The sequence below is a fragment of the Brienomyrus brachyistius genome, unplaced genomic scaffold, assembly GCF_023856365.1.
Source record: "Brienomyrus brachyistius isolate T26 unplaced genomic scaffold, BBRACH_0.4 scaffold35, whole genome shotgun sequence".
NCBI lineage: Eukaryota > Metazoa > Chordata > Actinopteri > Osteoglossiformes > Mormyridae > Brienomyrus > Brienomyrus brachyistius.
Window position 1 is genome coordinate 3009190 of NW_026042310.1, and position 14171 is coordinate 3023360.

The following is a 14171-nucleotide window of genomic DNA, read 5'->3' on the forward strand; positions in this document are numbered from 1 at the left end:
CAGCCCTAACCTTAACCATAAGTAACCAAACACAATACAAGACATTTTTAGGCTTTTGATTGCAGTCACGATTTTGATTGCAAAATTGAATTTCCCCTTGTGGGGACCGAAATAATGTTCAAAATAATAGGTTTTTATCACATTGTGGGGACATTTTTGTATGTCTGACCCCCCCCCCCCACACACACACACACACACACACACATACATATTTACAAATCTACACACGTATCAGCAATCCCGTCCTGATTGGTTCCGTGGGACCCACATGCCCCGGCTGTGGATTCACAGACAGGTGATATCTGCGGGGGAGGAGGCACGCACCTCGACAGGCCGGCTCTGTCTCGTTCCACTGTGGCCCGTTGGGGGCCACACACTCGATGGTGACGGAGCCCTGCTCCAGGGTGTAGCCGGCCTCGCAGGAGAACTCCACCACGGCGCCCACAGCGAAGGTCGGGTCACTGCTGCTGAAGTTGCCATGCTTGAGGAAAGGCTCGTAGCAGTTCTCCTGGGCGAAGGCTGGGGGGCGACAGTGAGCCAACAGGAGGTCAAAGGCTCGTAGCAGTTCTCCTGGGCGAAGGCTGGGGGGCGACAGTGAGCCAACAGGAGGTCAAAGGCTCGTAGCAGTTCTCCTGGGCGAAGGCTGGGGGGCGACAGTGAGCCAACAGGAGGTCAAAGGCTCGTAGCAGTTCTCCTGGGCGAAGGCTGGGGGGCGACAGTGAGCCAACAGGAGGTCTAAGGCTGATATGTGAAAATAACCTCCTCAAACCACTCTGTAGGTGTTACCTTGATTTTACTCAGGTATTACTACCTGGGGGTTACTCTTGTGTTACCCAGTTTTTACTTTGGGCTTGTTACTCAGGCGCTATTGTGAGTGGCCATACCGCCTGCAGTTCAGACTAGATAATGAAATAAAATAAAATATAATATCCACTTGTATTGCTCAGGGGTTACTCTAGCGCTACTCGTTTTTTACTTAAGGGTTACTCTGGTGATACCCAATTTTTATTCAGCGATTACTCAAGTGATACCCAATTTTTACTTGGGTACTATTACCCAGGGATTACTCCCATGCTACCTAGTATTTACTCAGGCATTATTACTCAGGGGTTACTCTGGTCAGTCTAAATCCCCTTGACAGTTTTAGTAACAGGCTGATTGCCTGCAGTAGTATCAGTACTGGCTGCACATATGAACTGAAAGCCAAGGGTCTATATTTCTGAAGATCAGCCTATGGAGTCCTTTCGGCCGACCCCTTTGTGTGGATTAGGAAGGGGCTGGTTCTGGATTATGTGGGAGGTTTATACCTCTGGGAGTAAATATTAATACAAGCAGGGCAAAGGGAAGCATCTGGCATTTGTGGAGGATTACAGCAAAGGCTCAGGGGTCCCTTTAAAAACGCCGACAAACAGGCACATCAATCCAGCCAAGTGAGAGGCCTGGCGATATAATGAACTGGAGGGACTTACTGTTCTTCCACATATTCCCTTATTATTATTATAATGATGAATCAGTTTAGTGCTTTAAGCTAGACGCTACAAACTTTTGTTAGTTGTTGAATTTGTCTCTTCGCATTTCGGAGAGGAAACAAGCAAGGTAGCACCTGGCGGTGTCTGGGTGCACTGGGGCGTGCATTTCCATCAAGGGGGCAGTGATCAAAGGGGGTGGGGGGCGGCGGTTTCATCCGTGGCTGCTCCCACTGGTGATAAGAGTCAGAGGCCAGAAATGGAACACTCTTTGTGTGTGTGTGTGTGTGTGTGTGTAGGGGGGTGTTAGCTGAACAGCTTAGGATCAGACGTACTCGGTCCTCTTTTCCAGAGGAGCACTTTCAGAAACAGACTGAGACAGTTGCTCTGATCCAAGGAGAGCTAGATAAGGTCGTTCCAGCCATTACACTGTACTGGGGGGAGGGGAGGGGTGGCAGCTGCTACCTGAATGGACCAGAACCACTTACACACTTTCACTCCTTCACTGTACAACCTGCAGGGCAAAACTATTAATTTCTGAGCTGTTACTATGGAATTCCCGCCAATACTTACTCTGACATTCCTTGCAGTATTCTTTGTAAATCTATCTATCTATCTATCTATCTATCTATCTATCTATCTATCTATCTATCTATCTATCTATCTATCTATCTATCTATCTATCTATCTATCTATCTATCTATCTATCTATCTATCTATCTATCTATCACAAACTTCCAGCAAGATTTCAAAATAGTCCTAATATTGCCATAGATGGGCCTTATTTCCTGTAAACCCTATTTCCTATAAGAACTTATTTCTTGTAAGCCCTTATTTCCTGTAAGCCCTATTTCCTGTAAGCCCTATTTTGTAATAAGAACTTATTTCCTGTAAGCCCTATTTCCTGTAAGCCCTTATTTCCTGTAAGCCCTATTTTGTAATAAGAACTTATTTCCTGTAAGCCCTATTTCCTGTAATCCTTATTTTGTAATAAGAACTTATTGCCTGTAACCCCTTATTTCCTGTAAGCCCTTATTTCCTGTAAACCCTATTTCCTATAAGAACTTATTTCCTGTAAGCCTTATTTCCTGTAAGCCCTATTTCCTATAAGCCCTATTTTGTAATAAGAACTTATTTCCTGTAAGCCCCTATTTCCTGTAAGCCCTTATTTCCTGTAAGCCCTATTTCCTGTAAGCCCTATTTCCTATAAGCCCTATTTCCTGTAAGCCCTTACTTCCTGTAAGCCCTTACTTCCTGTAAGCCCTTACTTCCTGTAAGCCCTCCTGGTCATTTTACTGCTGCATTCCCAAACCCCCCGAGTGACCCTGGTGTCAGCTGGTACCTTCGTATCGGACAGCGGCGCCGGTGGACGTTCCGGACCCATCCGTGTTGAATTCGACAAACAGGCAGCGGGAGGAGCTGACAACGCCCTCGCTGGGGAGGTACTCCACCTCGTACGAGTCATACAGCAGCGGCGAGTCAATGTTATCCCCGTCCTTTATCAGGAGCCTGAGGGACAGGTGACAGGGACACGCCGTTCAAACTAAAAGGATCACGCTGCGGTCGGACGTCTTGTGAAGTAGTGACATCAGCCACTGTCTGCACTGGATCTCACTGGCTGCTCTGTCCCCTGGTCTTGGCAGACAAATGCAAATGCTCTTCTACACCTGAGCTTAAAAATAGTCTAAAATGTGGAGTCAGCATGGGAGCTGGCATTTATCTCCACAGCTCTGCCAGCCAGATACCTTCTAACTAACTTAGTGACTCACAAAGCTATTCCTCTGCTATCCAGATATACAGTTCAATATTTCACCCAAAGCAGGACAGCTAATTCACTCGGGGACACATCGCCGGCATGGAATTTAAAACTCCGGCAATCCTAGGTGCCAAACTGCAGTAACGCCCACAGGAGCATGGAGGGGACGCCCGGGCCACCTGTCGTCGTCCTCCGCCAGGGCCACCTTCTCGAAGTGAATGTGCAACCGATGGTCTTCTGGTGCCTCCACCACCCAGTGGCAGGTCAGGTTGTTGTCGTAGCTGGCAGGGAAACCGGGCGAGGCGATTCGGCCGATCGTGGCATTCCTCACCACTCCGCCGCAGGAGGCTGCGGACGGGAAGCGGGGATGGGGGTGGGAGGAGTGAAGGAAGGAGGCAGGGAGAAGAAAAGAGCAGGAAGGAACCCTGAGTAAATGGGCCCTTTGACAGCTCCTTGGAAAGGGACCGATTCACTCTACAAAGCCCTGTGTGCATGAGACAAGCCCGGAGATGCAAGGCAGATCTCCGGCCAGGACTCTGCCAGATATCCTGTGACCGTCAGTGGATTCACGAACGGCCAACCTCTCTGGGTTCTGAGCACCATGGCCATTGCAAGGCTGCGTGGGAAGCTACGCTCCCAAGCCTGGAGGGATTTCTGCTTCCCCGCATGTGTGAGTCAGCTGTTACTTAGCTACCACTCAGTTGTGACTTAGCTGTTACTCTACGGTTATTCAAATGTTACTCAGGTCTTACTTAGCTGCTATTAGGCTGTTACTCATCTGTGAGTTAGCTTTTTCTCAGTTGTTACTCAGCCGTCACGTAGCAGTAATTCAGCTGATACTCAGCTGTTACTTAGCTACTACTCAGCTGTGACATAGCTGTTACTCTATTGTTAGTCGAATGTCATTTGGCTATCATTCAGCTGATACTTGGCCGTCACGTACTTATTACTCAAGTGCAAATCGGCTGTTGCTCAGCTGTTCTGTGACATGATCTAGGGTTCATGGCTAGCAAAGTGGTGTTCTGTGAAGTGGACGTACACAGCTGTGAGCGTGTGTGAGCGTGTGTGAGCGTGTGTGAGCGTGTGATTCCTCGCCTTGGCACCGGGGCTCCTTGCCACTCCAGTAGGGCGTAGTCGCATTGCGGCACGTGAGCGCGGGGGGGCCGTGAAGCTGGTATCCGCTGAGGCAGTAGAAGTAGGCCTCGCCACCAGCATGGAGACTGGTGACGGACACATCCCCCTGGGCCGGCCGCTGAGGGAAAGGACAGCTGAGCACGAAGGCTGACAAGGCAGAGAAGCAGAGAGACACCACGGGAGGCTTACTAGGGGAAGGTGGAAGAGCCACCGTCTTCCTAGAAGCCTTTTGTAAAGGACGAGCCCAGTTCTGCTCCCTCGCTTGTCCATTCCCAGTCCCCACCATACCCATTTCGATGCTACTGTCCCCCTACCCACTCCCGGTCTGAATGTACCCCCCCCCCCCCCCCGAGCACTTGATTTCTACACCATTTCCATAAACACAGCTGTCTAAGTAACCTCAGTTCCGGAATAGCGTAATTGGACGTTTCACACCGCCAGCCATTTTCACAGTTCGAACCATTTCCATTTTATCGCTCTAACGGCAGAGAGCTGCATTCTGTCCTTTGCAATCTCTGCCCCCTGCTATTATTCGGGAAATAATCATTTTGTGTTTTTTTTTTTTCTGTTTTAAGTGAGCTGGCAGACCTGCTATGGCCGAGTCGCAGTGCACTCCAATGCAGAAACGTCTCGTCTGCAAAGAATGCCGTTAACGCTGGTGCTGATCGGGTGCCTGACCAGTCGCTGACGAGCTGCGTCAAGGCCAAGAAGATGAATTTACAAAGGAAATGCAGTCGTACGGGTCAGACAAAGGGCCCCGATGTAGCACTGGGTGCTTCACTGGGACTACAACCCTCAGCTGTGTACACACACCACTGCCATGTGACCCAGTGATCCCACAGTAACCTGAGAAACATCCTGAAGGTGTTCAAGTTGATTTCATTCTCTGCCGATTTCAATCTCTGCAGAGATTTTGTCTGCTTCTAGAGAGTTCGGCATTTCACTGAGAGGCGAGAGCAGGACACTGTCCCTTCCTTTTGAAATGAAATAATCAGATTCTCAGAAGGGATGCATCTATCCTGTAGGGCTGACGTGAACTGTCCCCTGGGAAGGGACGCGTCTGTTCTGTCAGGCCTGTGATACACTGTTCTCTAAGAAGGGACGCGTCTGTCCTATCAGGCCTGAGATACACTGTCCCCTAAGAAGGGACACGTCTGTTCTATCAGGCCTGAGATACACTGTCCCCTAAGAAGGGACACGTCTGTCCTGTCAGGCCTGAGATACACTGTCCCCTAAGAAGGGACACGTCTGTCCTATCAGGCCTGAGATACACTGTCCCCTAAGAAGGGACACGTCTGTCCTGTCAGGCCTGAGATACACTGTCCCCTAAGAAGGGACACGTCTGTCCTGTCAGGCCTGAGATACACTGTCCCCTAAGAAGGGACACGTCTGTCCTGTCAGGCCTGAGATACACTGTCCCCTAAGAAGGGACACGTCTGTCCTATCAGGCCTGAGATACACTGTCCCCTAAGAAGGGACACGTCTGTTCTATCAGGCCTGAGATACACTGTCCCCTAAGAAGGGACACGTCTGTCCTGTCAGGCCTGAGATACACTGTCCCCTAAGAAGGGACACGTCTGTCCTGTCAGGCCTGAGATACACTGTCCCCTAAGAAGGGACGCATCTGTCCTATCAGGCCTGAGATACACTGTCCCCTAAGAAGGGACACGTCTGTCCTGTCAGGCCTGAGATACACTGTCCCCTAAGAAGGGACACGTCTGTTCTATCAGGCCTGAGATACACTGTCCCCTAAGAAGGGACACGTCTGTCCTGTCAGGCCTGAGATACACTGTCCCCTAAGAAGGGACACGTCTGTTCTATCAGGCCTGAGATACACTGTCCCCTAAGAAGGGACACGTCTGTCCTATCAGGCCTGAGATACACTGTCCCCTAAGAAGGGACACGTCTGTCCTGTCAGGCCTGAGATACACTGTCCCCTAAGAAGGGACACGTCTGTCCTATCAGGCCTGAGATACACTGTCCCCTAAGAAGGGACACGTCTGTCCTGTCAGGCCTGAGATACACTGTCCCCTAAGAAGGGACACGTCTGTCCTATCAGGCCTGAGATACACTGTCCCCTAAGAAGGGACACGTCTGTCCTATCAGGCCTGAGATACACTGTCCCCTAAGAAGGGACACGTCTGTCCTATCAGGCCTGAGATACACTGTCCCCTAAGAAGGGACACGTCTGTCCTATCAGGCCTGAGATACACTGTCCCCTAGGAAGGGACGCGTCTGTCACTGATACACTGTCCCCTAAGAAGGGACACGTCTGTCCTATCAGGCCTGAGATACACTGTCCCCTAAGAAGGGACACGTCTGTCCTATCAGGCCTGAGATACACTGTCCCCTAGGAAGGGACACGTCTGTTCTATCAGGCCTGAGATACACTGTCCCCTAAGAAGGGACACGTCTGTCCTATCAGGCCTGAGATACACTGTCCCCTAGGAAGGGACACGTCTGTCCTGTCAGGCCTGAGATACACTGTCCCCTAAGAAGGGACACGTCTGTCCTATCAGGCCTGAGATACACTGTCCCCTAAGAAGGGACACGTCTGTCCTGTCAGGCCTGAGATACACTGTCCCCTAAGAAGGGACACGTCTGTCCTGTCAGGCCTGAGATACACTGTCCCCTAGGAAGGGACACGTCTGTCCTGTCAGGCCTGAGATACACTGTCCCCTAAGAAGGGACACGTCTGTCCTATCAGGCCTGAGATACTGAGATACACTGTCCCCTAAGAAGGGACACGTCTGTCCTGTCAGGCCTGAGATACACTGTCCCCTAAGAAGGGACACGTCTGTCCTATCAGGCCTGAGATACACTGTCCCCTAAGAAGGGACACGTCTGTCCTATCAGGCCTGAGATACACTGTCCCCTAAGAAGGGACACGTCTGTCCTATCAGGCCTGAGATACACTGTCCCCTAGGAAGGGACACGTCTGTCCTATCAGGCCTGAGATACACTGTCCCCTAAGAAGGGACGCGTCTGTCCTATCAGGCCTGAGATACACTGTCCCCTAAGAAGGGACACGTCTGTCCTGTCAGGCCTGAGATACACTGTCCCCTAGGAAGGGACACGTCTGTCCTATCAGGCCTGAGATACACTGTCCCCTAGGAAGGGACACGTCTGTCCTATCAGGCCTGAGATACACTGTCCCCTAAGAAGGGACACGTCTGTTCTGTCAAGCCTGAGATACACTGTCCCCTAAGAAGGGACACGTCTGTCCTATCAGGCCTGAGATACACTGTCCCCTAAGAAGGGACACGTCTGTTCTGTCAAGCCTGAGATACACTGTCCCCTAAGAAGGGACACATCTGTCCTATCAGGCCTGAGATACACTGTCCCCTAAGAAGGGACGCATCTGTCCTGTCAGGCCTGAGATACACTGTCCCCTAGGAAGGGACGCGTCTGTCCTGTCAGGCCTGAGATACACTGTCCCCTAAGAAGGGACGCGTCTGTCCTGTCAGGCCTGAGATACACTGTCCCCTAAGAAGGGACGCATCTGTCCTGTCAGGCCTGAGATACACTGTCCCCTAGGAAGGGACGCGTCTGTCCTGTCAGGCCTGAGATACACTGTCCCCTAAGAAGGGACGCGTCTGTCCTGTCAGGCCTGAGATACACTGTCCCCTAGGAAGGGACACGTCTGTCCTGTCAGGCCTGAGATACACTGTCCCCTAAGAAGGGACACGTCTGTCCTATCAGGCCTGAGATACTGAGATACACTGTCCCCTAAGAAGGGACACGTCTGTCCTATCAGGCCTGAGATACACTGTCCCCTAAGAAGGGACACGTCTGTCCTATCAGGCCTGAGATACACTGTCCCCTAAGAAGGGACACGTCTGTCCTATCAGGCCTGAGATACACTGTCCCCTAAGAAGGGACACGTCTGTCCTGTCAGGCCTGAGATACACTGTCCCCTAAGAAGGGACACGTCTGTCCTGTCAGGCCTGAGATACACTGTCCCCTAAGAAGGGACACGGCTGTCCTATCAGGCCTGAGATACACTGTCCCCTAAGAAGGGACACGTCTGTCCTGTCAGGCCTGAGATACACTGTCCCCTAAGAAGGGACACGGCTGTCCTATCAGGCCTGAGATACACTGTCCCCTAAGAAGGGACACGTCTGTCCTATCAGGCCTGAGATACACTGTCCCCTAAGAAGGGACGCGTCTGTCACTGATACACTGTCCCCTAAGAAGGGACACGTCTGTCCTATCAGGCCTGAGATACACTGTCCCCTAAGAAGGGACACGTCTGTCCTATCAGGCCTGAGATACACTGTCCCCTAAGAAGGGACACGTCTGTCCTATCAGGCCTGAGATACACTGTCCCCTAAGAAGGGACACGTCTGTCCTATCAGGCCTGAGATACACTGTCCCCTAGGAAGGGACGCGTCTGTCACTGATACACTGTCCCCTAAGAAGGGACACGTCTGTCCTATCAGGCCTGAGATACACTGTCCCCTAAGAAGGGACACGTCTGTCCTATCAGGCCTGAGATACACTGTCCCCTAGGAAGGGACACGTCTGTTCTATCAGGCCTGAGATACACTGTCCCCTAAGAAGGGACACGTCTGTCCTGTCAGGCCTGAGATACACTGTCCCCTAAGAAGGGACACGTCTGTCCTATCAGGCCTGAGATACACTGTCCCCTAAGAAGGGACACGTCTGTCCTATCAGGCCTGAGATACACTGTCCCCTAAGAAGGGACACGTCTGTCCTGTCAGGCCTGAGATACACTGTCCCCTAGGAAGGGACACGTCTGTCCTGTCAGGCCTGAGATACACTGTCCCCTAAGAAGGGACACGTCTGTCCTATCAGGCCTGAGATACTGAGATACACTGTCCCCTAAGAAGGGACACGTCTGTCCTGTCAGGCCTGAGATACACTGTCCCCTAAGAAGGGACACGTCTGTCCTATCAGGCCTGAGATACACTGTCCCCTAAGAAGGGACACGTCTGTCCTATCAGGCCTGAGATACACTGTCCCCTAAGAAGGGACACGTCTGTTCTGTCAAGCCTGAGATACACTGTCCCCTAAGAAGGGACACGTCTGTCCTATCAGGCCTGAGATACACTGTCCCCTAAGAAGGGACACGTCTGTTCTGTCAAGCCTGAGATACACTGTCCCCTAAGAAGGGACACATCTGTCCTATCAGGCCTGAGATACACTGTCCCCTAAGAAGGGACGCATCTGTCCTGTCAGGCCTGAGATACACTGTCCCCTAGGAAGGGACGCGTCTGTCCTGTCAGGCCTGAGATACACTGTCCCCTAAGAAGGGACGCGTCTGTCCTGTCAGGCCTGAGATACACTGTCCCCTAGGAAGGGACACGTCTGTCCTGTCAGGTCTGAGATACACTGTCCCCTAAGAAGGGACGCATCTGTCCTGTCAGGCCTGAGATACACTGTCCCCTAAGAAGGGACGCGTCTGTCCTGTCAGGCCTGAGATACACTGTCCCCTAGGAAGGGACACGTCTGTCCTGTCAGGTCTGAGATACACTGTCCCCTAAGAAGGGACGCATCTGTCCTGTCAGGCCTGAGATACACTGTCCCCTAAGAAGGGACGCGTCTGTCCTGTCAGGCCTGAGATACACTGTCCCCTAAGAAGGGACGCGTCTGTCCTGTCAGGCCTGAGATACACTGTCCCCTAGGAAGGGACACGTCTGTCCTGTCAGGCCTGAGATACACTGTCCCCTAAGAAGGGACACGTCTGTTCTATCAGGCCTGAGATACACTGTCCCCTAAGAAGGGACACGTCTGTCCTATCAGGCCTGAGATACACTGTCCCCTAAGAAGGGACACGTCTGTCCTGTCAGGCCTGAGATACACTGTCCCCTAAGAAGGGACACGTCTGTCCTATCAGGCCTGAGATACACTGTCCCCTAAGAAGGGACACGTCTGTCCTATCAGGCCTGAGATACACTGTCCCCTAAGAAGGGACACGTCTGTCCTATCAGGCCTGAGATACACTGTCCCCTAGGAAGGGACGCGTCTGTCACTGATACACTGTCCCCTAAGAAGGGACACGTCTGTCCTATCAGGCCTGAGATACACTGTCCCCTAAGAAGGGACACGTCTGTCCTATCAGGCCTGAGATACACTGTCCCCTAGGAAGGGACACGTCTGTTCTATCAGGCCTGAGATACACTGTCCCCTAAGAAGGGACACGTCTGTCCTGTCAGGCCTGAGATACACTGTCCCCTAAGAAGGGACACGTCTGTCCTATCAGGCCTGAGATACACTGTCCCCTAAGAAGGGACACGTCTGTCCTATCAGGCCTGAGATACACTGTCCCCTAAGAAGGGACACGTCTGTCCTGTCAGGCCTGAGATACACTGTCCCCTAAGAAGGGACGCGTCTGTCCTATCAGGCCTGAGATACACTGTCCCCTAAGAAGGGACACGTCTGTCCTGTCAGGCCTGAGATACACTGTCCCCTAAGAAGGGACACGTCTGTCCTATCAGGCCTGAGATACACTGTCCCCTAAGAAGGGACACGTCTGTCCTGTCAGGCCTGAGATACACTGTCCCCTAAGAAGGGACACGTCTGTCCTGTCAGGCCTGAGATACACTGTCCCCTAGGAAGGGACACGTCTGTCCTGTCAGGCCTGAGATACACTGTCCCCTAAGAAGGGACACGTCTGTCCTATCAGGCCTGAGATACTGAGATACACTGTCCCCTAAGAAGGGACACGTCTGTCCTGTCAGGCCTGAGATACACTGTCCCCTAAGAAGGGACACGTCTGTCCTATCAGGCCTGAGATACACTGTCCCCTAAGAAGGGACACGTCTGTCCTATCAGGCCTGAGATACACTGTCCCCTAAGAAGGGACACGTCTGTCCTATCAGGCCTGAGATACACTGTCCCCTAGGAAGGGACACGTCTGTCCTATCAGGCCTGAGATACACTGTCCCCTAAGAAGGGACGCGTCTGTCCTATCAGGCCTGAGATACACTGTCCCCTAAGAAGGGACACGTCTGTCCTGTCAGGCCTGAGATACACTGTCCCCTAGGAAGGGACACGTCTGTCCTATCAGGCCTGAGATACACTGTCCCCTAGGAAGGGACACGTCTGTCCTATCAGGCCTGAGATACACTGTCCCCTAAGAAGGGACACGTCTGTTCTGTCAAGCCTGAGATACACTGTCCCCTAAGAAGGGACACGTCTGTCCTATCAGGCCTGAGATACACTGTCCCCTAAGAAGGGACACGTCTGTTCTGTCAAGCCTGAGATACACTGTCCCCTAAGAAGGGACACATCTGTCCTATCAGGCCTGAGATACACTGTCCCCTAAGAAGGGACGCATCTGTCCTGTCAGGCCTGAGATACACTGTCCCCTAGGAAGGGACGCGTCTGTCCTGTCAGGCCTGAGATACACTGTCCCCTAAGAAGGGACGCGTCTGTCCTGTCAGGCCTGAGATACACTGTCCCCTAGGAAGGGACACGTCTGTCCTGTCAGGCCTGAGATACACTGTCCCCTAAGAAGGGACACGTCTGTCCTATCAGGCCTGAGATACACTGTCCCCTAAGAAGGGACACGTCTGTCCTATCAGGCCTGAGATACACTGTCCCCTAGGAAGGGACGCGTCTGTCCTGTCAGGCCTGAGATACACTGTCCCCTAAGAAGGGACGCGTCTGTCCTGTCAGGCCTGAGATACACTGTCCCCTAAGAAGGGACGCGTCTGTCCTGTCAGGCCTGAGATACACTGTCCCCTAAGAAGGGACACGTCTGTCCTATCAGGCCTGAGATACACTGTCCCCTAAGAAGGGACACGTCTGTCCTGTCAGGCCTGAGATACACTGTCCCCTAAGAAGGGACACGTCTGTCCTATCAGGCCTGAGATACACTGTCCCCTAAGAAGGGACACGTCTGTCCTATCAGGCCTGAGATACACTGTCCCCTAAGAAGGGACACGTCTGTCCTATCAGGCCTGAGATACACTGTCCCCTAGGAAGGGACACGTCTGTCCTATCAGGCCTGAGATACACTGTCCCCTAAGAAGGGACACGTCTGTCCTATCAGGCCTGAGATACACTGTCCCCTAGGAAGGGACACGTCTGTCCTGTCAGGCCTGAGATACACTGTCCCCTAGGAAGGGACACGTCTGTCCTGTCAGGCCTGAGATACACTGTCCCCTAGGAAGGGACGCGTCTGTCCTGTCAGGCCTGAGATACACTGTCCCCTAGGAAGGGACACGTCTGTCCTGTCAGGCCTGAGATACACTGTCCCCTAAGAAGGGACGCGTCTGTCCTGTCAGGCCTGAGATACACTGTCCCCTAGGAAGGGACACGTCTGTCCTGTCAGGCCTGAGATACACTGTCCCCTAAGAAGGGACGCGTCTGTCCTGTCAGGCCTGAGATACACTGTCCCCTAAGAAGGGACGCGTCTGTCCTGTCAGGCCTGAGATACACTGTCCCCTAGGAAGGGACGCGTCTGTCCTATCAGGCCTGAGATACACTGTCCCCTAAGAAGGGACGCGTCTGTCCTGTCAGGCCTGAGATACACTGTCCCCTAAGAAGGGACGCGTCTGTCCTATCAGGCCTGAGATACACTGTCCCCTAAGAAGGGACGCGTCTGTCCTATCAGGCCTGAGATACACTGTCCCCTAAGAAGGGACGCGTCTGTCCTGTCAGGCCTGAGATACACTGTCCCCTAGGAAGGGACGCGTCTGTCCTGTCAGGCCTGAGATACACTGTCCCCTAAGAAGGGACGCGTCTGTCCTGTCAGGCCTGAGATACACTGTCCCCTAAGAAGGGACGCGTCTGTCCTGTCAGGCCTGAGATACACTGTCCCTTAGGAAGGGAATGCAGAGCCGCCTGGGGTTAGTAGGCCTGAGAATGTGGGCCGGCTTCCCTGTGATGCTCGCCTTTCCGTCCCCGAACTGAAATCCCTCAGAGATGATGAATAAACAGGCAAAACCTAAGTGGACGGGATCAAACACAGATCACATGCAGCTGTGTGATGTTGTCATGGAGACCCAGCCAGCAAGCCAAGAACCTGCCTATCACTTCAAGGCAACCCACCACCCCCCCGGTCCGGCATTGCCGCCCACTTCAGCATGGGTGACCTCCTGCTTAACCGCTGGTGCGAAGCTGGAACTGATCGGCTGGAAAGGCCGGTGCAGAGGGTTCGAGAGGGAGCCTGCAGGTCCGGGGACTTCACAAACAGCACCATCAGTTTTTTTTTTTTTTTTTTACTCACACTGGACTCAAAGGTATAACAGCAGTTTCTTTTTTCGGGTGTTGAATTTTCCTTTTTTGTATCTACACACCCCAACTTTACAAATGACATAAGACTGAAGGCAGGGTCAGTCAGTCGCTGAAGCAGCTGGAGGCTAAAGGTCAAGACCTACGCGTCCAGCCCTCCTGTGTGCCACGCCCACCTGATCGACCACGTCTGCTTCCCCGATTGTGCCCAGCTGTTTTCCATCAGTCTGATATCATGTCTTGTATTTAGTCCGCATTCAAGTCTGTTTCCCCAGGTCTGTCATTGATATTAGTTGGTCGCCGTCTGCCCCGTGTTTCCCTTAATAAACCCCCGTATCCTGCATCATCCTGCCAGCCTCGTCCTTCCCCGACTCCTACCTGTTTGCCGACAAGCGATCGCTACACTAAAGGCCTTGCTCAAGGTGCCTAAAGGAAAAAAAATCATTCTGGGATTTAAACCAGCAACCTTCCGATCACAGGCACGAGGTCCGTGCTGAACCATACACTCCCTCCCCCGTTTTCTATACACACATTAATTTTACACAACGCCTTACACACATTCTTTAGCGTGTTATGTCATGCCATTAGAATTTCATTAAAACACAGCCGTG

General features: G+C 52.3%; 1 protein-coding gene across 1 annotated transcript in view; it reads right to left on the bottom strand.

Annotated features, from left to right (window-relative positions):
* Window positions 1-14171, bottom strand: part of LOC125721808 (seizure protein 6 homolog) — a 62583-nt gene that overhangs the window by 9597 nt on the left and 38815 nt on the right. Inside the window, exons 5-8 of the mRNA XM_048997911.1 lie at window positions 4318-4503; window positions 3402-3570; window positions 2809-2975; window positions 325-519 (exon numbers count right to left, since the gene is read on the bottom strand). Coding sequence (XP_048853868.1) covers window positions 325-519; window positions 2809-2975; window positions 3402-3570; window positions 4318-4503 — 717 coding nt within the window. The remainder of the gene's footprint in view (window positions 1-324; window positions 520-2808; window positions 2976-3401; window positions 3571-4317; window positions 4504-14171) is intronic.